The 27676-nt window shown below is 36.3% G+C and overlaps 1 protein-coding gene across 10 annotated transcripts in view; it reads right to left on the reverse strand.

Annotated features, from left to right (window-relative positions):
- PARD3 (par-3 family cell polarity regulator) overlaps positions 1 to 27676 on the reverse strand; it is a 721872-nt gene that overhangs the window by 576498 nt on the left and 117698 nt on the right. For all 10 annotated transcript variants that reach the window (XM_036761384.1, XM_036761385.1, XM_036761380.1 and 7 more), the window contains exon 2: positions 19947 to 20048. In XM_036761384.1, the coding sequence (XP_036617279.1) occupies positions 19947 to 20048 (102 nt within the window). The remainder of the gene's footprint in view (positions 1 to 19946; positions 20049 to 27676) is intronic.

Consider the following 27676-nt stretch of genomic DNA (forward strand, 5'->3'; position numbering starts at 1 on the left):
GTAAAGTTTGATCAATACTGTGAAACAGCAACTTTAAAGAGAGAAGGGAGAGTGGGGTTTATTGCCAACACATTTTGAGTAATATTAATGAGCTCTATAGCATGAGAAGAGCATATGCACCTCATTGTTCACATTAACTGAATACCTCTAGTTGGACAGGTCAGACTATGATGCCAATCAAGGAAACAAAAAAAAAAAAAAAAGGGACCCATCCTGTTAAGCACATAAGAGGAGAATGAAAGATAGATGAAGCTGAGTGAAACAGGGTATACCAGCACAACTTGATGCTTGCAGGGTGTGGGCAAATACCTCAGGCCCAGAACAGCCTCTAATTTACTTCTTGCCAAAATATGCATATAAGGTACAGGAAAGAGTCAAAAGTCAGCATAATCATACCAAAGAACTTTTTCTCAATATGGTGAGAGTTTTCTTAGCCTCTAGGCCTTCCTTCAAGGAGTTAAAATCCTTTACAAAAATCCATGTGAAAGCATTTTTATCAAGATGAAAAACCTCATAAAGATTAAAAACCACAATTACAGAAATTGTTCTCAGACATTTTCCTCACTTATCTGTCCATAAAGGAAGGGAGTTGGAAATACCAGTCCCCTTAAAAAGAAAGCATTAACATACTTCTTCCCAACTTGCACCCACCATACCAGAATCAATATTCCCAATATTCCCAATCGCAGGGGAAGTTAATTCACTCACTTACATATATAACAAATGTCTTTTCATTCATTCATTGCTTTCCTTTATTTTGCCTCATGTCAATCTCTGAGGTTATATAATAAGATTGTGTAATGAGGAAAATGACCAAGTAAGAGAGAATTAGACAAGAAGGGAAAGGAAGTGGATGCAGGTGACCATGAATATATACTATAATCCCAGAAGACAGTAGTGTGCTTTGGAAACTACTTTCCAGTGTGCAAAGGCAAATTAAATTTAACAGTCTTCGATACTATGACTTACAGAAACTTTCTCAATTTTCCAGTAGGACATTTGCAAGGAAACAAATGAATTTATTATAATTCTCAATCTTACCTGCTTCCACTCAAGTCTAACTCTGATGCCTCATCTTAGCATGGATGTAACCCTGAATTCTCAAGACCAAAACCAGCAGAACCCAATCTCTGATGGTTCTACCAAATAGGAAAGGTTTTGAATATGGACCTAGAAATGGACTACGTGTCCATCACTGGAGAAAAGGCCTACATAAGAAATTCAGAGAGGTTTTTTGCCAGTAGGCTGGCCACTGGTTGATGAATTTGGGATAGTGGCGGTGTTACATACACTAAAAGACTACTATCTATGTAAGATGTAGTGAGATTACTGTATATTCAAGTAGACTTTGCCCACACCCATGAAATAATGGTTTATAATGGCTACAACTGCCCCAAGGATTTAAAGCTATATGTAAAGGCCAATTAGTTGCCCTTTCACACTCCCCAAAACATAAGGGCTACGTGCTAAATGTGCTAAAATTAAGAAATATCATTTAACTGAGAGTGGTAAGAAACATAACTAAATATGATGAAACTCTACAGAACTCTAAAGGTATATCAAAAGTCTTAGTGCAATTTTAAGCTTTAATAGCCTAAAATTGCACTAATTAGGACACCATTAAATAAAAAAAACAGCTGTGTGAAAATACATTCATGATAAAGTGAATGTGATAAGTTGGCTATACTCATAAACTTATTAATTATGCAAAATACCATTTAGGCTACTGCACCAAGTCTGTCAACCTGGGCTTGCTTTCATATATTAAAAATTGGATATATCTTAGTTGAAAAGTATTTTGGGGTCACCCAAGCCTTTTTGTTAATCCAAAACTGTGGTTATGTCCGTGTAGGAAACTCCCATCACTGTTGCATATCAGCAACATGTCTACAACTTACCATCTTAGGACAATGAGAGGTTAGGTGATTTGCCCAAGGTCACATTCACATAGTATTTGCATGTGTGTGTGTGTGTGTGTGTGTGTGTGTATGTGAGAGTGAGAGAGATACTTAATTCACCACTGTCTAATAAAAAAAAAATAACACTCGAGCTTCTGTTACAAAACAGTGCAATCACAAAAGCAAAAGTTAAGACTTCACTTTTGTCTGGGTCTACCTCCATCCCCCAAAATGGCTAAGATCAAAACAACTAGCAATAAAAAAATGTAGTAAGTATGATGATTTATCATCAAATAATCCTTACACAATCCCATCTCTTTACAGAAGAAGAACCAACCAGGATCCTGCAAATGGTTAAAATACTCAGATGGTGATCACAACTTCCATCGTTGCTTATCCATGCTCTGCTTTTAGAGCACAAAGTAAACTGGTTCCTGAGAGACAGTGTCACATGGCATCTGATACTGTAATATCTATACAGTTAAACTATATTCAGCAAATACTAAGTCCTTATTATACACACAGCACTGTGTCAAAGTGAGAAAGCCGCAAAAATAAACTTTGCCCTACATGAACCATATATATTTTTTAAGTTGCACATAAAACTCTGGATCTAGTGTTCTGCATACTTTAAATTAGGTACTGCTGGTATCTGATGAGTAGAGATATATATGCTTCAGTTTATACATTCTTCACAGTAGTTAACATTGACTCATACCATTTTCTATCACCTCACCCTGGAGAAGTAAATGCCACATGGTTTTTATGTGAATGTGTTACCTCATACAAATTTAATAGCAAAATTTCCATTCCCTTTAGTGTTAAGTTTTGGCATATACATACACACAATGCAGAAAAGGATAAAACTAAATCAGAACTATTCTCTAAAAGTTAAAACATCTGCAACCTAAGCTGTAAGAGTTGCTCAACATTTGATTAAACAGTGCTATATCTTTAGTTCGAATTGGATGTTGGTAAGTATGCAGAAGTCAATAAAACCAGAAAAATATGTTAAAGAAAAGAGCTAGATAACATTTTGCCAATTACAGTTCAACAAACAGCCCTGTAACAATAAAAATTAAATATAACCAAATGCAAACTAGTTCAATAAGAATTTTTAGCTAACTCAAATACTTTGTGATCCAAGTGGGTGTTTGTTACTGTTACCACTTAGAGAACCCAGAGAAAAACTTGAGTGACAACTGTATTTTTGTAACTAATTTAACTTCAGTTTTTTTCCTGTTATATCTAGGGGGAGGAGGGAAGCTCCTCTCTTGCTTTACTCATAGTTTCCAAATTCTTCTTACCAAAGACAAGACTTTATTCCTAGCCAAGACAAATGTTTCCACAGTTATGAAAACTTCTGGTTAAGAAATCAGAGGCTATCTTTTATCAAACTTTCTAGTAACTGGAGACTACAATGACTTTTTAAAGAGTATTTATGCTTTCAGTTTTACTGAAGTATTTTGATTTTACATTACAAACATTTTAGAGATTATCCCCACTTTGGGAAAGGTCTCTCATAAGTCTAGGGGTATGCTGGTAAATGTTCAACAACAATCTCTCTGGGGGGAGAGGAATTTTATTTTTATTTTATTATATTTTATTTATTTTATTCTGAACTTAATAAAATATGCATGTCCATAACATAGAATAGGAAAAAATGATTGCACATGAAACTACAAATCTATTATGTACAACTTGCTATGCCTTTTAAACATGTAATAAAGTTATCATGTAATTTTCTCCTCTCCCTAGAGTTAGCTACCATTTGACACAAATATGTACATATATGTAAAATCATTCTATACATACTGCTATTTATTAGTTCTTTCTCTGGATGCTCATAGCATCTTTGTAAGATTTATATTTTTAAGATTAATATGTATTATTAACATATTGGAAAAGGAAAAAAAATTTCCTACAACAGATACACATAGGCAAAAACAAATTCTCCCAATGGCTATATGTGTGTGTATGTGCATGTGCATATGTGTGTGTGTGTGTGTGCGTGTGTATAATTCGAAACCATAAAATCATCTCCTTTCTATAATCGGTCCTCTGAAGTCACAGTCATTGCCTTGATCATACTTCTTACACCTTTCAAAGTTGCTTATAGTCGCTGTCATGGCATTTGTTTTCTTGGTTCTGCTCATCTCATTCTTTGTTAGTTTACAAAAGTTCTCAAAATTGTTCATTTGCATAATGCTGATATTATAGTACATAGTGCTTTCCCTTCACTCTGTATCAGTTAATATAAGTCTTTCCATGTCCTTTTGAAATCTATTCCCTCATTTCTCTTCTGTCACATACATATGCCACAATGTATTAAACTATTCATCAATTGTTGAACATTGTCTTAATTTCCAGGTTTTGCCACACACCCCCAAAAGAGTTGCTATAAATATTTGTGTACATTAAGGACATATTCCTTTTGCATCTCTTTGGGTTATAGGCCTAGCAATGTGCATTTAGGATTAGGGAACATTTTTATTTATTAACTTTTCATATAACACTATATAGAATGCTTATACCTATTCACAGGTCTGCCAAATCATGCTTACATATGCCTATTTTTCCACAGCCCTTCCAACATTTTCATTTTCTTTTTTTGTCACCCTTGCCACTGTGAGGTAGAATCTCAGAGTTGCTTTAATTTATATTTATACAATTAGTGGTGCCTTGGAGGATTTTGAGAAACCAACAATGTTTTTTTTTCTCTTTTCTGCTTCAGATAAATATACATTCTCAAATTCTGGGGCAATTCAATAAATTATATTTTTGAGGATAGAAATAATAGCAGTGTCATTCTTTCCTCCCCTACCCTTTCTTCTTTGAACCATATCACTTTCAAAAATGTAAGAAATAGGAGAAAGATTATAAGGAAAAATGGTTAAGTTCTCTAAAGATAAACATCAAGTTTTGTTTTGTTTTGTTTTCAGAAATGAAAGTCAACAATTTCCATATTCCAAAGCACACAAACTCAATTAGACTGTAATATAAACACATGTACTCATAGTTCATATTCCCTTGGAAACTGTATCTTTTAAAAAACAGCTTTTACATGTATCATCAATCACAATCACTCTACAACAGATGTTTTGCTTAACTATTTTAGAGGTTGGAATTGGTTTGAGTGTTTCATCTGTAATGTTTGTGGTGCTAAAATAAAATGTCAATTTTAAATTTTTTAAATTAAAAAAATATGTTGGACATCCTGACCAACCTAACCATCAGTATACAAAACAATGAAAGAGCAGAAAGTATCATCAAAATGAGACACAGAAATCAATAAAAAGTAAACTGATAGAAAGCAAATCAGACTCAAAAAATTTGTATTCCTCTCTTTCCTTCTCAAATTCCCACTCTATTCCTATTCTCATATTCTAATTCTCTGTATTTTCTCTTCTATATTCTGTCTTTAACTCACTGTGTCACTTTAGAAAAGGCCACTACAAAGCACTAACCTCTCTCTCCAGAGGAACCTTTAGAATAATAATTTTAATAATTATAACAATAGTAATAATAGCTAGTATTTATAAACATATTTAAGATTTGCAAAGCACTTTAAATGTTATCTAATTTGATCATCACAATAATCCTATGAGGTATTGTGAGATTATTATCTCCATTGTACAAATGAAGAAACTGAGGCCAGTAGATGTCAAGTAACTTGTCCAGGTTCACGCAGTTATTGCCAGAGGCAAAATTTGAATTCAGGTCTTCAACACCAAGAGTCCAGTGTTCCACCCACTAAACCACCTAGGAACCTAGAACGTAGGTCTTAGGCTTAACATCATTCTTACAACTGACTTTTACCTACAAATAGTTGTTTACTACCCCCTCTACTGTCCTACCACCAAAGTCAGGAGGCAAAAGCATTTTCTCATGGATACAATGTTATAAAAGATGGCAGGACATTGTTTAACCAGGTGTAGTACTAACTTTCAGGCACAAAATAGTTTAAACCAAATTTCCTAGGCAAGTCTCTGAAATCAGCCACCATTTGTAATATCTATAGGAACATGCATTACTGTTCAGAACTGACTTAAGAACCTTTGGAGAACATCTTCCTAGATCTCACATAACACTGAAACTCTTTTATGCAGTATGCATTATATTTTGGTATTATAATTATTTGATAATTATAAATTTAATTATCTTATCTAACCTACCTTCCCCCAGTCTTCCATAATTTAACAAATATTTATTAAGCTAGATTTTGCTTGTACTTCTTGAATGACAGTAATTTAAAGCTGCAAAGGTCTTCAAAAATCATTCAGTAAAACTGCATTTGTGAATAAGGAAACAACTTCAAAGAGAATCAATGATTGATCCATGGCCATACTTTTTTTAAATATGGAAAACTGACATAACACATTATATTATCTAATTAACCCCTCATGCCTCCTAATTTTCATTAATGTCTTTTCTCAGAACCTAATTCCAAAATATAAAATTAAAATGCAATCTTTGGGAAATTGAAAGAACTATATTCAAATTATTTATTTAGTAAAGGGAACCTACTCATGTAGCTCTGTAAGACACTGTTTTAAATTAATCAAAAACTAGATTCTCAGATTGTTAGACCATCTCTGTCTGAACTGACTGGAGATGGTAAAATGATTTTTAATATATTCTAAATGACCTAATTTTTAAAAATAAATTTATTTTTATACTCAATTATATACTGCTTTATGCCATTTCATACCAAATAAAATATGTATTTCCATGTAAATAAGAAAAAAAAGAAAGTTGTATTTGAAACTGCAACTCTTTGAAACTGTACAATTTGCTTTCTTATAAAAAGAATATAATAAATTCAATTTCTGGATTTCAAAGCTGTCTTGTTTTTCTATGCTTCTTTCTGACCTTCTGTTCTCCTCAGCATTTTTTTCAAAAAGATCCATTGATGACCCTCTCTTTTTTTTTTTTCACTTTTTGCTACTTTATCCCTATTCCCTCTCCCCACATTAGGGAAGGGAGAAGGACAAAGGAACAGAGAAAGAAAAGAAGAAGGGAAGGGAAATGGAAAGGGGAATGGGAAGGAAACAAGCAGAATGTATTCCTTATTCTACAAATTGAGTTCACTACTCTAGCAAGTCATATGTTTCACCATAAGTCTTCTGGGAACAGTGATTGCACTGATTAATGCTTGTAAGTCTTTCAAAGTTGTTTTCCTTTACAATGTTTTCATTGTATAAATCATTCTCTTAAATCTGCATCAGTTTATTAAAATCTTCCCAGATTTCTCAGAAACCACCTCTTTAATCATTGTTTTGTTGTTGTTGTTGTTGCTGCTGCTGCTGCAGCTGCTGGTGGTGCCGCTACTTCTGCTGCTGCTGCTTCTGGTAGTGCAATAATATCCCATTACATTTATATGCCCTATTTTGTTTTAGCCATCTTCCAATAGATAGACTTGCCTTCAAGATTCCAGTTTGGAACTACTATGAAAAAAGCTGCTAGAAATGATTTTTGTACACATGGGTTCTTTTCCTCTTTCTTTAATTTCTTTGGGATATAGGCCTCATAGTGCAATCACTGGGTCAAAGGATATGCCCAGTTTAGTGACTTTCTGTACATAGTTCCCTATTTCTTTACTGAATGACTGGACTACCAGTTTACAATGCTACCAACAATGCATCGGTGTGCTTGCTTACAACAGACATTCCAACAATTACCATTTCTCCCTTTTTTTGTCATTTTTTTTTCCAATCTGATGGGTATAAGGTGAAACCATTGGCTTTTTCTAATTATTTGTGATTTGGAGCATTTTCTCATTTCATTCCTGATAGCTTGGCTGTCTTCCTTTGAAACTGTCTTTCCATATTCTTTGATGTTTTATGTACTGGAGATTGGCTCTTGTTCTTGTAAATTTGAATCACCCACTTATATGTCCAGGATATGAGACCTTTATCAAAGAAACTTGCCACAATTTTTTCCCAGCTACATGTTGCCATTTTCATTTTAATTCCATTGATTTTGTTTATGCAAAAATCTTTTAATTATATGTTTTCTTTATGTGGGATGTTGGGGGTGGGGATAACAAAGAAGACAGGGAAAATGGAAACAGAAAAAAATATCATCCATAAAACACATTTAACTAAGAAGGACTAGTTATTGTCTTTCTTTTTAAAGGAGAATCCTGCAGGTTCCCTTTTTTTATTTGAAATACCCCTAATTTAAAGAGTTTTCTTTAAAGTCAAGTACTTCTGATCGTTAATACACCTCCAAAATATAGGAAATTTCTACCTTGGCTATGTTTTTCTAAGCTTTTTAATCTCATACCTATTCAAATTGATCTAAGTGATGGAAAACAATTTCAGCAGGTGTTTAAGTGACTTTTATCAACATAATTTCTGTGGCTCAATATATCTCTTTAAATGAAATATTTGGGCAAATCACATCAGCTTTTTGAAGATCAGTTTCCTCATGAATAAAATGGATGGCTTGGACCAGATCATCTGGAAATCTCTGATACAACTCTAATACTCTGTGCTATTTCCCCCATTTTTCATACAGAATTTGTTTATGTTCCCACATTAAAATTCAGCTTCGCCAGAACTTCAGTATTCTTCCCATGGGATTAAAGGCACAGGTTTCCTTCATGCAATAATATATTAGCAGAATTCATTCCATAACCCCACAAAGCATATTTTATAGTGACTTATTTTGTCAAAATGAAGCTAGAACTTGGCTCAAATCAACAACTTGGTACAAAATGTACATGAGAGTACACAACAGAAAAAACAGCTGAGTTATGTATCTTCTCAAAGTCTAATGAAATATTTCTTTTGAAGTATTTTTAAAAATTTGGGGTGTGTGTGTGTGTGTGTGTGTGTGTGTGTGGGATGTATAATTTAGAACATAACATGCTATCTTGTAGTCCATAATTATAAATGTACCTGGCTCCCTCTCACTATATTCCTTATACATATTAAAAATAAAGATGTCATTTGGGCTGATGACTATAAACATTCATTAATTAAGCTCATGTTCACACGTCTACTGTCAGCTAAAATAATTTGTTTATTTGAACTGAGTTTCCCTTGTTCTATTACAGTGAATATTCCTCAGGTACTCTAAGTTCACCATTGTGAATTGCATTTAACAAGAAGAGCTGACCAGTTTCCCTAGGTAGGTCAGCAGTCAATATTTGTATCAAGTGAAAATGTAAAGGAAGATAACAGAGTCCTAAGATAGACAATTGTTGTCTTTTATAAATAGAAAGGCTTTTTTGACTCCTCACTCTCCCTCTTAAAGCCTCCCAACCAGCTCCAGTCAGTTGCCACTCAATTCTACTTCTCTCCCCTTCATCCACTTCCCTCTAATCACACCTCTATCATGCTATTATTTCTTCTTGGACTATTTTAACAGACCCCAGATTGCCTTGTCTCCAATCTGGCCTTCACCCAACAGCCAAAATATTCTTCTCAATTCACAGTCATTAACTATGTCACTCTGCTTACTCAAAAAACTTCAGTAGCTTGTAATAAGAGAAGCAACTTGGGATTCAAGGTAGAATGTTAGACCTGACATCAGGCCCTGCGGTCAAATCTGACCTCCCACAGTTAGAAGCAGCATGACCCAGGACAAGAGACTATGTGACCCAGTCTCTTCATTTGCATAGTAAAGATAATTACTGGAGCACCTTCCTCAAAGGGCCAGTGCAAGATTCAAAAAAGACAACCTTATACATTATTTCACAAAAACTTTAAAATACTACATAAGTGTCACGTATTATTTCCATTACAATAAAATACAAACTCGTGTGTGTGTGTGTGTGTGTGTGTGTGTGTGTATTCCCAGAGCCCTATACAATTGCTGAACTGAGTAGAACTGTAATAGAACCCTACCCTAATCAATGAATGTTCTAATAGCCCTTTCAAGTTTCTCATGAAATGCTCAATTACCTAGAATAAGAAGATATCACATCCAAATATAATCACCTACCAAAAATTATCTCTTCTTATGAAACTTCAGATCTCAAAACAAGGAGAAAGTCACATGGAGGGCAGAATATTCGCAGTATGGACTAAAATATGCTTGAAGGCAGGGGTGGGAAGGAAGGAGTACCCCCCCACACATACACACACAAGTGGGAAGGGATGACTTTACAATTGAATTACAATCCTATAATCAACATGAACACTTACATTCTAAAAATTACTGACCCCCATGTCTTCTTTATTACTAAGTTATTTCACCTCCATGCAACTGAAAAAATTTGTTTCCGTTTTTTCCAATGTCAGGCATATACATTGCCAGGCATTAATTAAGGGGATAAGGAGCCTTCAAAGGAATTAACTATGAGATTTGTGTCAAATGCAAGCTGTTCACTCTCTATGTCTGGAAATTTCAGCAGCAATTTGATCCCTTAACATAGCAGAGTTTATGAATGTTTTATGAACTTCATTTCAATATCACTCCAACAAATGAGTTCTCGTTTTCACAAACCCTGTCTCAGACAACACAATGAGCTCCAAGTTCCTTTCTAGGAATTGAGACTACCTCTAAATCAAATATGAGTTAATATAAGTTTTCTCCCTTACTCTCTGTACAAAAGCTCTGACACAGACCCTACAACTCCACCAAAAATGTACGCATATTAACTGACAAGTCTTCACGGCAGAAATAGCCATGACTGCACTTGGATAATACTGCCTCATTTTGCATGGCCTAACATATAAATAAATTATAAGGTATTATACAGGGGGGAAAAATAGCTGAGTCTTAAGAAAAGTAGCCAAGTGAAGTATGTTTTTTTCTTAAAGCATGCTCCTGAGAAATGTTTATGCAAACACTAGAAAAATTATTCATGGATGCTGTACTATTTTTGTAAATAAAAATTAATCATGAGTATGTTTATGGAAGCACTAGAGAGAAAAAACAGGAGGGGTAGTAACTTTACTGACATAAGAAGAACCAAAGCATGGCCACAGTCATAAGTTATAAAAGCTGAAGATCTGATGTGAATTCATAACCAAGTCCAAGTGAGTTCTCTGCCCCAGTATGATACCAATAAAAGAGGCTGCGATCAAATTGCTATATTCCTTTGAGCCTCCATGATACTCCCTGGATCTTGTAACCCTTTAGTTGTCAGGTTTATTATGTCTAATTCTGCCTTTTTGCTGACACTAAAGCCCTAACATTTGCTCCTCAGAAAGGTGTCCATCCAAGAAATCTATTCCTCTCCAAGTCTCAGATCTGCCCACACTCCCCCTGACCTGCTTGATTGGGGGAGGAGAAATTCCCTCCTACTACATGTTAAATAAAGAAGTGAAACAAAAATTTCAGTGCTCCATTTTCCTTACTGTGGGACTAAATCAATTTATCAAATTCCCAACATTTTTAGTTATGCTCTTCAATCAAGTTGGTAAATGAGACACCCAAAGAGCTTTCTTGCTCTTGTCAAAATCAGTAGGATGCTGGTAAAACTTAGCAAACCAAACTGGGTAGATTCCGTATCCCCTATTTATTACCAACAGGTGACAGCAATGCCATCTCCTATGTCCTCAATCAGGGCTTCATCTGTGCTCCAATCAAAAGAATCAATACAATTAAATGGAAATGGGCTTCTGGAATATAAACACCAAAACAGAACATAAAATAGGGATGACTTTAAGTTCCTAGGTTTATTAAAATTCATAGATTTGGAGCTGAAGGGGCCTCACTTGACAGAAGAAGCTAAGTAATCCCAGGAGAGTTTATGTCACACAGGTAATAAATGGAAGAAATATCTTAGTCTTCTGATTCCAAATCAATCACTCTTTGACCCTCCCACTGCCAATGAGCTACATCTCTTCTTCTTAAGTTTAAGGGCATTCCAAAGCCTCCAAATTGTTTTCTATCCCCTGTCTTTGGCCCACCTCCTCAGATTCTCCCCTGCTTCTCTTTTGACTATGCTAAAGCTGGCTGAAGGAAAATGGAGGGTGGGGCTGTGAGGGGTTAAATTTGCTGCAATGCACACAGCAGTGGAAGAGAGTATTCTGAACAAGTAGAGAAAAAAATATTGTGGAAATAAGGAGTGAGGCACCTTTGAAAAGACTTGATATATTTGACTCTTCCTATTTTTTGTCTTTTAATGAAGAAAGAGAAAAAAGTGAAGTATATTTAATCTAGCGGCCATGACATCTTCACTTGCCCAGGTTAGTAGAAGCTACAACAACATGCTAAACATCAGAAGGGGTACACCAGACTTGCTGACAAGCCAGTAATATTTTCACACAATTTCTGGGCACTTTTAAGAATCCAAGCAAGGATGGGTTTGACTTTTTCAGTGGGGGAACAAGAAAGACAGAGACAGACAGAGACAGAGGAGACACACAGAGAGAAACTGAGACAGTAAGAAAAAGAAAGACAGGGGAAGAGACTGAGAGAAAGAGAGGGAGAGAGACAGAGGGAGAAGAAAAGGAGGTAGAAAGGGAGAAAAGAAAGAGTCTGGAAATAGAGGTGCTAGGAAAGGATAAAAAAGAATAAATATACACTAGGATAAAAGAAAAAAAACACTCACACATACATCTTGGAACTAAATTTCTCTTAATCAAGTAAGAAGTTAGATCCATGTGGTACTTTCAATACAATATAGACAATTCAGAAAAACTGGAATGTCAAAAGACTCAGTAGCTGTACCTGCCCTCAAAATGAGCATTTCACTTATTAATCTTTACAATAAGATCAATATTGAAAGATGTTGGTCAGTATTATTAGGGCATTTTCTTAATTTTCACCATTTGAAATATTGTTCTGTGAGGACATTAAAAGCCTAAAAGGTATTGAATGTGGATTTTATTATATCTTGGAAATTCATGATGTACACATGTACAATATATTCCTCTTTTCCATGTTTAATCTGAATGAAGTTGTAACTATTTGGTAAAGCTGAATCATTACAAGCCAGCCTAAAGACCCATGAGTAGACGTTGGGCATTTTTTTCCTTATGAAAAATTATCCCAAATGGTCTTCCCCCAAAATGCTGCATATCAGAACAAGAATAAAAACACTACTGTCTTTCAATATTTGTAGCTAGAGAGACCTCCAAATTAAGTCACTATACCCTATTAGATTTATTTAATGCAAATGGCAATATCAAAAAATGCTTTTTTCCAGGAGACTCATTATAATCTAAAGAGTAATCCTCAAAAAGATTGCTTTGTCTTTAGTAGATAATTGAACAGTATAGGAGGTGGTGAATGTATCTCTATGAAAATCTCTTCAAAATAAATATATTAAAAATATGTCTGAGACAACTTCTAAAACACTGATTGATCGTTCAGACATTTAAGTAGCATAATTTGAAGCTATTTTCCCAGGAGTAAAGTCCTCAAAAAGCACTCAGCTTTAAAAGGTTGTGTTTTGAAAGAGGGAAATGGTTTATCAATTTATTAGAAAAAATGCATAATAAAATATTCCTATAATTATTATGAAGAAATTCCAAAGGTGTAACTTGGTTCTAGCCTACTTTTATATCATTGTTTGTTTGCTTGCTTCATAATACACCCCACACAGGAAGAAGCTTTTCTTGTTTTTGGCTTGTTATGGAATGAAAGTAAATAACGTAGAGCCAAACTCCTTCTCATCGAATTGACCTACTTGCTGTTCCCCATACCCAACATTCCATCCCCCGTCTTGATGCCTTTGTATATGTGGTCTGCCATGCCTGAAATGAACTCCCTTCTCACATCTATTTCTTGGACTCTGTGGCTTCCTTCAAGGCTCAGATCAAATGCAACCTCCTACACAAGCTTCATCCTGAAACTTCAGTTGCCAGTCCCCTTCCCACCCCCAGAAATAACTAACATGTATTAGTTACATTGCATTTATTTTGTATATACTTATTCATGTCCATGTCAGGAGAATATCAGCTTCTTATAGACAGGGACTGCCTTATTTCAGTCTTTGTATGCCCAGTATCTATCAGAACACCTGGCACATTTAGGCATTTAATAGATGCTGACTGAATAATACAAGAAGGAGACAATTAGAGGGAATGGAAAATGAACACTGCCATGATAAATCAAAGGTGTCGAGAATGCTCACCTCAGAGCCAAGACTATAGTCAGGAAATCTCCTTAGGTGTGTGTTTCAAGGGCTGTGTGAAGATGTTCTTGGCATTAACTATGTAGCTCAAATTGTTTCACTAGTGTACTTGCCACTGTGGAATATGGACCATATTTACAAGTTAAACTCCAGTGAAATGTCAGCTTTTGATTTCTTTTTATTGTCCACAGCACAATTTCTCAGAATCTGTTCATCTCCTAAAATCCTGTGGATTACCTCATGGGTGTTATGTGAAACTGTCATTAAAAACCAGGCCCTTGATGAATTGAAGAAAGCAAGTTTTTATTAATTCAGGAGTAATAGTAGAGAAACAAGGAAAAAACATTCAATGCTGCCAGTGGAGAGATTAGTCTCAGAATATCTGGCATTAACACTTGGAAAATCAATGTGAAAGCATGACAGCCAGAATTACTAGTGCATTCCTTATGTGTGAAAGAACCAGGTAACCCAAAACCAACCAAACAAAATTTTTTTTCTTAATCCAGCTTTAACAAAGCAACTGGGTAAGTGGAAGAAGAATTCTGGAAAATACCCGTGTGAAAACAACACTTACTAATTTTTTTCTCAAATCATTAACACGGAAAGACAATTTACAAGGTCTGCCATTTTCAGATCATAGTACATTCCCAAGAGGTTTATGTTTAAGAACTCCAAATTTGTTCTCTCTCCCCTGTCAATATGAAGATTTCAAAAGGACACAAATAACATAGCCCATTCAGTACGAGTCAGGAAGAAACAAGTCCGTAGTCCATTATGTTTTCAATCACACTAGGAGGCAGTCTCCACCTTCAGTAAATGCAATTTCCCACACAGGCACAAGTGACAGGTCCTAGCAAGCTCTTCTCCAACCTCAGTAACCTGGATTAGATCAGGAAATAGTATTGTAAATTGTGATTCCATAACCTGATATTCAAGGTTGTACAATCTGGCTCAGGACTCACACTAGCCCATTTCTCACTCATAGGCTTATTTCTCACTAACGTTCTATGCTCCCCCAATGCCACAGACAAACTGGACTCATCATTCTTCTCTGAAAACAACTCTGTGCCTTTGTTCATGTTGTTGTCTCTACCTTTCATCTACACCTGTTCAAATCCTTCATGGTGGAGCTCCAATGTCACTTTCTACATAAAACCCTATCCAGGTGGAAGGCATCTTACTACCTCTGATTTCCCAGAGTGCTTTTTTAGAACCTTTCTCCATCACTTTTTTGGCTGAAAAAAAGGCACCAGACAAGCCATAAGAAGATCCAGATCCACCATTTACTAGCCATGTGACTAAATTTCTCTGAGCATCAGTTTCCTCATCTGTAAAATGGTAATAGTGTAATAACATTGTCTTATCTTTAATTTGAAGAACGCACTTAGTCTCACGGATTAAGACCTGACAGTTTATAGAAGTGAGATCTGAGAAAATGAGATAAGAGAGAGAGAGACAGAGACAGAGACAGAGAAAGACAGAGATAAAGTTGCACTTATATTTTGCACAGAGTAGATTCAGTGGTTGTTGTTCAGTCATTTTTCAGTTGTGTCCAACTCTTCGTGACCCCATTTGGGTTTTCCTCAGAATAAATACTGGAGTGTTTTGCCATTTCCTTCTCCAAATGAGGAAACTGAGGCAAACGAGGTGAAATGACTTCCCCAGGGTCTCACTCAGCTAGTGTCTGATGCCATAGTTGAATTCAGATCTTCCTGACTCCAGGCCCAGGGTTCTATCCACTGTGCCATCTAGCTACTCCAAGAAATAAATGAATAAATGAAAACGCATTTATTAATTAATTTGTTGTTCAGTCATTCCAGTTATGTCCAACTTTTCATGACCCTATTAAGGGTTTTCTTGGTAAAGATACTGGAGTGTTTTGCCATATCCTTCTCCAGCTCATTTCACAGATGAGAAACTGAGGTAAACAGGATTAAGTGACTCAGTGTCTGAGGCCAAGTCTTAACTGACTTCAGACCTCGTGCTCTTTCCACTGTACCACCTAGCCATCCTAAAGCAGAGTAGATAATCACTGATTATTCTTAGGATGAATAACTGACCTGCAGTCACCACAGAACACTTTAATAAGAAGTTATAACCAGCAATTTTTTGAATAGGCAATCATCTAAGTCCCTTAAATCTACTGAGTCAACTAAATATTCCAACTTTTTTTATTCCAGTTTCATAAGTACTAGGCCCCCAAATCCACAGGAGCACAATACAGGCTCATAAGATTAAAAACTGGAAGGGAACTTAGCTGTCATCTAGTCCAACTCCTTTATTTTAATGAGAAAGAGATAGGAGAAGGCCACAAGTGACTAAATGATTTCCCTGAGGTCACCCAAGTGGTACCGCACAGGGCCTCTGACTTTCCAATGTAATTTGTCTTATACAGAAATAACAGAAAAGGTTCTCTCTATAACGGCCAATCGATCTACTTCATTAGTACTTCTGTAACCCAGTGTGAAACAAAAGATAATCAATTCGGGTGACTGCATAACCCTGCCTCATAAAGCTGGCTCTAACACTCAAACACTCTTTGAATACTTCTTTTCTTAAGCAAGATTAAATGTTTGCAACTAGTCTATAATATGAAAGAAGCCAAAACCTAAAAGTTGGTGAAAATAGATTTGAAACTGGAAATAAGATGCTACTACTTAATATCAACAAATGTATCCTAAAATTGCATAAGATTTTCATTGACAGAAACAGTCTTTCCTTTTGTCCCTCCCCCACAATGCTTTAGACACAGCATGTTTTCAGTAAACATTTAGAGATTAATAAGTATCAAAGTAACAAGCATAATGCTCAGATACTTACTAAATGATACAAAACTGTTCTCCTTTCTAGGTTCTATATTTTAAGAAGGGCACCAAAATACTGGATTAAATTCAGTCACAGACATAATTGAAGGTTTTAAGAATAAGACCCTAGGAAGAAAGGGCTAAAAATGGCCATTCTTTTGCAGAATTCAAGTACAGTATGTATGTGCTTCTCACCTACACTATGGCAAAAAAAAAAGGGGGGGGGGACAGAAAGGATGTGTTGGATGTCATCAATTCATAAATAATCCAGCAGCCAATTATCCAGCTTGACAACCTATACTACTATTGAATAATATGTTCATTTTAATCAGCCTGTTCTTCCTGTTATCACAGATGACCAGGAGGGAGCTATAAATACAAGGAACAAATTACTAACTGGGAAGGTTGTTGAACACTGAATGTGTTCCTGGGAAAAGCGACCCAGTAGTTTTGGAGGAAATCTTTTAAAAATAAAAAAAAAATAGATTTAGCTTACATGATCTAGAGAAAATCTCACTTGGAAGCATCTTCTATATTGTCCTACCCCCAAATCCTATGATACTACAGTTTCTTTTTCATTAAATTGCAAAAGCCTTTAAAAATTGAATTTTTCAGCACCCTCAGAATGTAAGTACTCTTTTCCCACCACCTTATTGCTATTATCTAGGTGCTATACAATTCATTTTGGTTAGTTAGATAATTTCTGAACTTTTAATCACTCGTTTTGTTTTTTTATGTCTAAAAGGTTCATAATAAAGTTAGTAAGACTGTGCCACGACAGCACATAATGACAGCAGCCATAAAGTAAGTTACTTGTTTGAATACAACATCATGGATTACACAGCTAAAACAAATTTAACACCAGAAAGACCAGAATACAAGAAAACCTCAAAGGAAGAAGCTGCATCAATGAACATAGTGCACTATTTTTATACTCATGGCAAAGAAAACAGAAATAGTAGGATAAAAAATTCTATTTCAAAAATTAAATTTTTTTTTCATCAATAGATATGCCTGGTTCTTCTACTGTTAAAAGACTTGAAATGTGTGGAGAGTTGTGTTTTTTTTAAATGTTCGTGATATTTTGCTATTTCATTTCCTCAGGGTAACTGAATTTGAATTACATCTCAAATTTGCAGGGCTATATAATAAGAACAAGATATAATAGATAGGCCAAGTGCCAGTATGCCCCTCACCCGAAATATTAAAAGACCTAGAAAAAGGACACTCTGGAAGATCTATGGGAAGACAAACAATAAACAGGATGGAAAAGCCTGGGTGGAGAGAACCTACATTACTGAGCTAAAAGTATTTCAGTACTGCAGGACTTTATGTGCCTTAACACATCTCTAGTTTCAGATTAGTCTAATATGATCTACATGAGTTGTATCCTTTATGAATTAGCCTCAGTGAAAAGAAGTGAGGGTCCTCCTGTTCCTGACCCAAAGCTCAGTATAACAAGAATGTTTTAATAAAAAAATGCAGTTGACTAAACATTTTATCAAGTGTGACCTTAGTATTTATCCATGAGATATAGACCAGAAGGCAAGATGCAGCCAGTGAACAATACCCAATCATATACTACATTTTGGAACAGAGGGGGAGACTTTTTACTAGAATATATCTCCTAAATCATTTCGCAAAAATGAGGAAACATCAATTCTGATAATGTTTACCAAATCCTGTCCTGGCAGCTACGACTAAATCAAATCTCCTAAGAACTGAGATAAACTCAATTTTCTTACTTATGCATTCTCTTATAAAATAAGTGATTTGGTAAATATCAACACTTCAGGGCTTTCAAAAATGTCATGTGGCCTACATATTATTTGCAGACTTGCAAGCTAAAGCTTCAACAGGCCAAGAATTTTTGCTGACTAGTTCTGCCACTTTTTTGTAGCTTCAGAAAAAGTTTCCTTTTGGTACCTGAGGATTGCAAAGCTACTCAATACTTGGTTAACTATAGAGCTCTGCCTGAGGTAACGGTATCAGTGTCTGAGGAAAATATGTTATTACAGAAAGATATTTCCTAAGAAAGCTGATCTGTCTTATAAACATTAGACAAGATTTTCATCTCCTTGCAGGAGTAAAGATTCAATGCTTAGCATTGTTTGTGCCTAGAATTCTATTCAGAATACAACATTATGAAAAGCTTGTGGCCTGCTTCCATTTCTAAATGTATCATCATCATCATCATCTTATCTGCTGATGAAGAAGAAGAAGAATGGGCAGGCTTTGAAGTCAGCCATTTCAATGCCCCACCCAAAACAAATTCTTGACATTGGGGCTATTCCTTCACATCCCATCAACAAGCATTCTGAAATGAGAGAAAAAGGAGGCACAAAGTGACAGGGTCTTGTCTGTGGACCACTGTACTCATAATGCAGAAATTCATTAAAGATACAAACACTGAGCAGTCCCTTCAAAGCAGAGTGATGTTGAGGTGTGTGTTTAATTTAGCAAATAAGACCTACTCGGTTAAGGCACTCCATAGACACATAAATGAATAAGCCACGACTTCAGGGAATTTACAATCTCATAGATGATTTAAATGCTGCCAACAAGTCAAATATGCTAACAGCAGTAGAAGAAATTATAGTCATTTTCTGAAAGTTAGGCAAACCACGTTAGAAAAGACTGTTTCAACCTTTGATTCATTAATTAAGTCTGCAGACAGGCAATTTTGGGTGCACTATTCTGAAAAGCAACCACACCTTCCTTAGTTCATCCCCTTTACGAGAGAAAGGCAAAAAATCAAACTGACATCAGGGCCTCTTTCTCAGTAGTTAGGGCTCCAATGCCTTTGTTGGGGACAGCATGCGTTGAGCCCTTGATCTCACAAATTAAAGCTACAATTACATCTTTCCCCAACAATAATCAGATTATATAAGAACCCTAAACCTCCAAAAGAAGTTTACATTGTGTTCATTATATTCCGTTGAAGAAGTCAGGGGAATGAACGACACTCTTAAGAAAGTTGCCACATTTTTTAAAAAAATGAAATACAAGTCACAATACTTAGACGACTAATTCTCAAAAACCTGAAAAATTCAGCCATTCAGGTGGGTGCATTCTCTAAGCAGGGTTTGCTTTACTGTGATTGGTACAAACATGTCATGAGACTCTATATATAATCAAACCTTATTTCTTGTCCTCTGTGGCTAACACAAGAGTCAGTTCAGCATACTTTCACTTCATACTCACTCTGTCTTTGTCATCAGCTACATCACAGAGGGTGTCATCAAGGTCGAGGATCCCACCATCACCATGCTCCAAACGATGAACTTTTATCCAGTAATTTGGATCCTATAAAAAAGAACACAAATAATTAACACGTTTGGGAGGACATACTGTAAGGACATTTAACAAATCAGATTAAAAAATTTTACTTTTATAAAGGAAATACGCTGCCATATATATAAATCTCCAAAAAATCAAGCATCACTATATCCATGAAATTCACCGCATCACCCTTTATTCATTTGTTCAGTGAGTGCCAGAAAGTGCTGGCGGGGGGCAGGGATGGAGGTGGTTTACTGCTTCGCAATCTGAATTGTCATCTCTTCTTAAGGCTTTACTGAGGTGCTATTTCCTTCAGTGTAGTCTTCCTATATCTTCCTAAAATTTTCTCAGGGAGCCTTTCTTTGCTTCTGTCCTCTGCTTCCATAACTCCCTATTTAATATTCTACTTATATGTGTGCCCCAACATACCCATTTCTACTTGTCCTGCTACTGCTTCCCTTTTGTCTTTGTATTTCTTTGTAGTTCTCTGAACTCAGTAGGTGCTAAATACATGACTGTTTCAGGCAGTTAGGTGGTGCAGTGAGTAGAGTGTCAGCCCTGCAGTCAGGAGGACCTGAGTTCAAATTTGAGCTCAGACACTTAACACATTTAGTAGCTGTGTGACCTTGGGCAAGTCGCTTAACCCCAATTGCCCTGCCTTCCCCCCTCAAAAAAAAAATGACTGTTTCATTTAAATGGCTCAGGTACATAAGAAACACATAAAATCTCAGGAAAAGGTAGAAGTTGTTTTCATTTCTTACTTTCAAAATGTGAGATTTTCATGTTATGAAATATTCTTCTATAAATTGATATAAATAATATACCTGCCATTTTGAACTCTTTAAATTTACAAAATAAATGCTCCTTGCATTTAAGCCAAGCTCCTGTTTGGTTTGGAATTTATTTATTGGGTTGTGATAGGGCAGGGGGAAGGAGATGAAGGTACACAACAATCAGGGAAAGGGGATTATAATTCTTTTGTCATCAAATGTTTCTTACATATTTCTGTGCTTTTAACAGTCACCATAAAATACAAGAGTCCACTGCTAGGTTTATATTCCAGGCAAAAAGACAGAATGGCTCTATGTAGTGAAACAAAAATTAATTTCAACCAACTTTGTGGCAGCATAGAACTGGAAACAAAGACATACGATTGGGAAATGACTAAATAAAATCATGGCATATTCGTGTGCAGAATACTAGTGCACCATAAAAAAGTGGCAAATATGAATAATTCAGGGAATCATGAAAAGACTTATACAAATTAATACAAAACTAGGAAAATAGTGTACCCAATGACTACAACAAGGTATACGGGAACAATAAAACAAGAATGAAGCTGTGCGCTGTAAAACTGCAATGATCAAGCTGGTCCCAGAGACAAACTGACAAAATCTTTTTCTTCCCCTCTTTTCAGAGGTAACAGACAAGAAGTGTGCAATGTTGTCTATAGCCTGAGATGTTATTATATTTTGACCAATTTGCTGAATTGTATATATATCCTTGTTACTACAAAATTTATCAGTAAAAATAAGATTTAAAGAATAAGCAAAACACAAGTCTTACTTCTGTACCTTCAAATTAAATTTAATGCTAGTGGGCAAATCTGATATGTAGACACCCGACAGTCCCCTGCCCATAATTGGGTGTTTTTGACAAGGGTTCTCCAACCACGGGTTTCTATTTTAGTTTGTTCTTTAATACTTATAAAGCCTATCACATGATAGTGTTTTTACTTGGAGTCTGAAGCAACACTTGATACACAGAAGTAACATATTTTAGTCTATGGTGGACAGAGCTACCTATTCTTATAAAACAATGGACAACAAAAGATATACGTATATACCCTTCAGTAATGGATACAATTCACTTTTGTGAAAAGTAACATCTAAGTTTACGTCATCACCTAATCTATGCACAGAGAGTAATGTAAGTATTGAACTGGTATTTCTGTCCATCAGTGTTCACTTCATTCCTAAAATCAATCTAATTCTTCTGTAAACCTATTGGTTTCCAAGCAGTCTAAGGAATCAGCTTCTGTCCACATGAAGTTCACAGTGTGAAATAGATTATCCATGTGTAGAGTTCCATTGACATTGAGTAGGTCATAAATTACTACAGGTGGGTCTTAAGTGAAACTACATGCTTAGCATCTCTCTTTTTTCAATAGCCACTAAAAAAGATCCCTGAGGGTACCCAAGAATAACCTGCTTCATAGAGGTGGGCAGGACAAGAGATTGTCCATAGACAGGCTGGACACTATTGCCTTCCAGAAGTTTTTCCTCCATGCCATGTCCAAACAAGCTCCAAAATGAGGCAGATGTCAAAATTTTATTCTCTTTTTATTCTGTATCCGAACTTCACTGCTCTTTCAAATTACTTTAACCCAAATGGAAGTTAGCCTAAAGCAACAATTCTATAAATCCCTTTGTTCTTCTCAGGATCTGTGTCCCTCTTATTAGGGGAATCCCAATGTTGCACCATTTGCATTTTATTTTAGAGCACTCTTTACTTTCACTGAAGTCATTTCCAAAGAAGCCACGGAATAATGAGAATGTTTGTTTCTGGAAACCACTTTTACCCAAGAACAAAGGTTACTTTCTCTTGGTAATAATAATGTTATTATTAGACAGCTAGGTGTGCAGTGGATTGAGTATTAGACCTGTGAGTTTAAATCCACCTCAAACACTTACTAATGGCATGGGAACTCAGGCAACACATACCTCAGGTCAACTTTGGTTTCCTCATTTGTAAAATGGAAACCAAAAAAAAAAAAAAAAAAAAACAGTCCTTATCTCCCCAGGTGGTTGTGATGATAAAATGATATGCTTGTAAAGTTCTTTGCAAATCTGAAATTAGCATATAAACGCTAGCTATCATTATCATCATCATCATCATCATCATCACCATTGGTATTTTTATTTGTTATTCCTTTGCTTCCCATACTTCCAGAACTCATCCCCAACAGTACTTTGAAATTAAGTAAATTTTCCCCATTGCTATTCATAGTAGTGTTGAGATATCTGTTTTTCCCAAACATCAGGAACTCAGCTGTGAACTGTGTGGCCCTAGAGATTTTGTATAGACTTTCTCCAGCTTTGATGTCTCCCCTCCACTCTACTGCCCATTTGCACCCTTGCTGCTAGAGGGCAGATTCCATTTTTTGTATCTGTGTATATCACTGCTACCAGAGGATATACTTAGCACAGTGTCATATACCTTTAATAAAAACTGTAACAGTAATGATGGTGATGGTGATGATCTGTTTTTACAGTATGCAAAGTTCTTTTCATATAGCATCTTCTTAGATATTCACAGCCACCCTGTGATCTAAGAAGTATTACTATCCCCATTTGACAGATGAAAAAACTGAAGTACAGAAAGGTCAAATGATTTTTTTCTTTTTTTTTTTTCAATTTTATCATTTTTATTTAATATTCTAGTTTTCAACATTGATTTCCACAAGATTTTGAGTTACAAATTTTCTCCCCATTTCTGCCCTCCCCCCCCACTCCAAGATGGCACATATTCTGATTGCCTCTTTCCCAGTCAGCCCTCCCTTCTTTCACCCCACCCCACCCCCCATCCCCTTTCTCCTTACTTTCTTGTAGGGCAGGATAGATTTCTATGCCCCATTCCCTATATATCTTGTTTCCCAGCTGCATGCAAAAAAACACCTTTTTTTTTTTGAGCATCTGCTTTTAAGACTTTGAGTTCCAAATTACTCTCCACTCTTCCCTTCCCACCCACCCTCCCTAGGAAGGCAAGCAGTTCAACATAGATCATACCTGTATCATTATGTAAATCACTTCCACAATTCTCATGTTGTGAAAGGCTAACTATATTTCCTTCCATCCTATCCTGTCCGCCTTTATTCAATTTTCTCCCTTGACCCTGTCCATTTTCAAAAGTGTTTGCTTTTGATTACCTCCTCCAACTATCTGCCCTCCCTTCTATCATCCCCCCCCCTTTTTTATCCCCTTCCCTTTACTTTCCTGTGAAGTAAGACACCCGTTTGAGTGTGTATGTTATTCCTTACTCAGGTTGAATCCGCTGAGATTAAGATTCACTCATTCCCCCTCACCTGCCCCCTCTTCCCTTCATACAGAACTGCTTTTTCTTGCTACTTTTATGTGAGATAATTTACTCCATTCTGTCTCTCAATATATTCCCTCCCAATATATTTCTCTCTCACCCCTTAAATTTATTTCATTTTTTTAGATATCATCCCTTCATATTCAACTCACCTTGTGCCCTCTCTCTCTCTCTCTCTCTCTCTCTCTCTCTCTCTCTCTCTATATATATATATATATATATATATATATATATATATATGTATGTATGTATGTATATTCCCTTCAACTACCCTAATACTGAGAAAGTTCTCATGAATTACACACATCATCTTTCCATGTAGGAATGTAAACAAAACAGTTCAACTTTAGTAAGTCCCTTATGATTTCTCTTTCTTGTTTACCTTTTCATGCTTCTCTTGATTCTTGTGTTTGAAAGTCAAATTTTCTATTCAGCTCTGGTCTTTTCACTGAGAAAGTTTGAAAGTCCTCTATTTTATTGAAAACCCATATTTTGCCTTGGAGCATTATACTCAGTTTTGCTGGGTAGGTGATTCTTGGTTTTAATCCTAGCTCCTTTGACCTCTGGAATATCACATTCCAAGCCCTTCCATCCTTTAATGTAGAAGCTGCTAGACCTTGTGTTATCCTGATTGTGTTTCCACAATATTCAAATTGTTTCTTTCTGGCTAAATGCAATATTTTCTCCTTGACCTGGAAACTCTGGAATTTGGTGACAATATTTCTAGGAGTTTTCTTTTGGGGATCTTTTTCAAGAGGCGATCTGTGGATTCTTTCAATTTCTGTTTTACCCTCTGGTTCTAGAATATAAGGGCAATTTTCCTTGATAATTTCTTGAAAGATGATATCTAGGCTCTTTTTTTGATTATGGCTTTCAGGTAGTCCGATAATTTTTAAATTATCTCTCTTGCATCTATTTTCCAGGTCAGTGGTTTTTCCAATGAGATATTTCACATTGTCTTCCACTTTTTCATTCCTTTGGTTCTATTTTGTAATATCTTGGTTTCTCATAAAGTCACTAGCTTCCACTTGCTCCAATCTAATTTTTAAAGTCGTATTTTCTTCAGTGGTCTTTTGGACCTCCTTTTCCATTTGGCTAATTCTGCCTTTCAAGGCATTCTTCTCCTCATTGGCTTTTTAGAGCACTTTTGACATTTGAGTTAGTCTATTCTTTAAGGTGTTATTTTCTTCAGTATTTTTTTGGGTCTCCTTTAGCAAGTCATTGACTTGTTTTTCATGGTTTTCTCGCATCCTTCTCATTTTTCTTCCCAATTTTTCCTCTACTTCTCTTACTTGCTTTTCCAAATCCTTTTTGAACTCTTCCATGGCCTCAGACCAATTCATATTGTTCTTGGAGGCTTTTGATGTAGGCTTTTTGACTTTGTTGACTTCTTCTGGCTGTATGTTCTGTTCTTCTTTGTCACCAAAAAAGGAATCCAGAGTTTGAGTTTGAGTCTGAGTTCGTTTTCACTGCCTGTTCATGTTCCCAGCCAACTACTTGACCCTTGAACTTTTTGTCAGGATATGACGACTGCTTATAGAGTAGAGAGTACTTTGTCCCAAGCTTTAGGGTCCAAGCACTGCTGCTTTCAGAGCTACTTCTACTCCACTGTCACCCCAGGGTCACAGCAGCGCTCCTCCTCCCCCAAGAACCGCCAACCAGGACTGCAATGCAGATCCAAGCAGGACACAGCAAGAGAACCTGCCTTTGTGCCCACAAAGCGCTCCTTGAACTCACACTCTGATCCGCTGCTAGATTCCTCCCACTGTGTGAGCCAGGGACTCAGGAAGCAGCTGACACTGGAGCTCTGAAAGCAGCCTCAGGAGTTTCCTACTGCTGCCACCACCTCCGCCACCCCCAGGACTGGTGATCGGACTGCTCTGAACTCACTTCTGCAGTTTCCAACTATCTTGCTCTTTGGCGTTTGTGGGTTGAAAAGTCTGGTAACTGCCACAGCTCAACAATTCATAGCCCTAAGGCCTGTTTTGGCTGGCTGACTCAGGTCTGGTCTGTCCAGGTGCGGCCCACGCTGGGCTGCGCTCCACTTCCAGCACCATGTGATAGACCTTTCCCGGCGACCATCTAGGCTTTCCTGGGCTGGAGCCCTGTTTCCCTCTGCTATTTTGTGGGTTCTGCAGCTCTAGAATTTGTTCAGAGCCATTTTTTTACAGGTGTTTGGAGGCATTTGGAGGCAAGCTTAAGCAAGTCCCTGCTTTCCAGCTGCCATCTTGGCTCAGCCCCCCTCAAGGTTAAATGATTTATCCTGGGTGACACAACTAGAGGTGAGCATGAGGTTAGGTAATGACTGCTGGATTTCAGTAAGGAAGGCCCTGAGTTTTAATCCCAGTTATTTATTTTTACAAATTATATAATTTTGAAAAAAAAATATGAACTCTTTGAGCCTCCATTTCTTCTTTAGTACAGGGAAGACATTGAACTAGATGGCCTATAAGATCCTTCCAACTCCAAATCTATGAGGTGATGAAGTACTGGATGCAAAATTTGAATCCAGGTTTCCTTGATTCCCAATCCAATTACTTTTCTGCTACTTAACAGTGTCTCTCCACACTGCTGACAAATACTCAAATACTCAAGTATTTGTTGAATCAAGTTTAACTCTGAGGTCTTTGTCATAACATACATTCCCTTGAAATATCAAAAAAGTAACTAATTGTGTCACCTTAGGAAAGTCACTTGCTCATCTGTTTCCTTATCTGTAAAAAGAGAAATCTGACCTATATAATGCCTAAGGTCTCTTCAGAAGCTACTTGTTTAAATATTTGCTGAATACCTCTGATATACAGTGTCCTAAGAGCAATATTTCCCATACCAAAATCACATTTGTGATTTCACTCTTTCTTCTTGGCCACCATTTTAGCTTTTCAATACTTCAATATTCTACCATCAATCATAAAAACAGTATCTACTTATGATGGGAAAGAGGCAAAGATTAGAAGACCATGTAGCTTCTTTTATGTTTGGGAGAGTCGAGCAGCTTCTGCTCCTGTGTTTTAGGCTGGGACCTTTTTTGGAATTAGTTGGTGAGATTCTAGACCAAACACAGGCAGAATCATAAATATTGCACATGGTGATAATCTACAAGAAAGAAACAGCATCCAAATAAGGTCTTTTTAAATGTACTGCCCCACCCATGCCAAAGACATGGGGGCATAAGAAAAATCTGACAGATTTCCATGTTACTGAATAACACTGCTTCATGGAACACTGATCTCTCAAGAGAATATCCGTGGGCTTTCACAAACATAGTTCTCTCACAATGAACAAAGGACCTGCTTGTGTTTTACAAGAAAAGCCAAAGATCTGATTATGGAAAATTGTTTTCCAGAAAGTTGAAGAATGCTTGTTGATACTCTACTTTAAGGAGGAATGCTTTCAAAAGATTGAAATAGTAACAGCAGAGAGATAAACCAAAAGACATTCCCGGCTCTTGGCAGTTTGGGGGAAATAATTTCAATTTAAAAACTTATTATTAACTGCCAGATATGGATGAAGAACTGTAGTACTGCTAAGAAAAAGTATATAAAAATTTTGTTAAA

This window comes from Trichosurus vulpecula, chromosome 5, assembly GCF_011100635.1.
Source record: "Trichosurus vulpecula isolate mTriVul1 chromosome 5, mTriVul1.pri, whole genome shotgun sequence".
NCBI lineage: Eukaryota > Metazoa > Chordata > Mammalia > Diprotodontia > Phalangeridae > Trichosurus > Trichosurus vulpecula.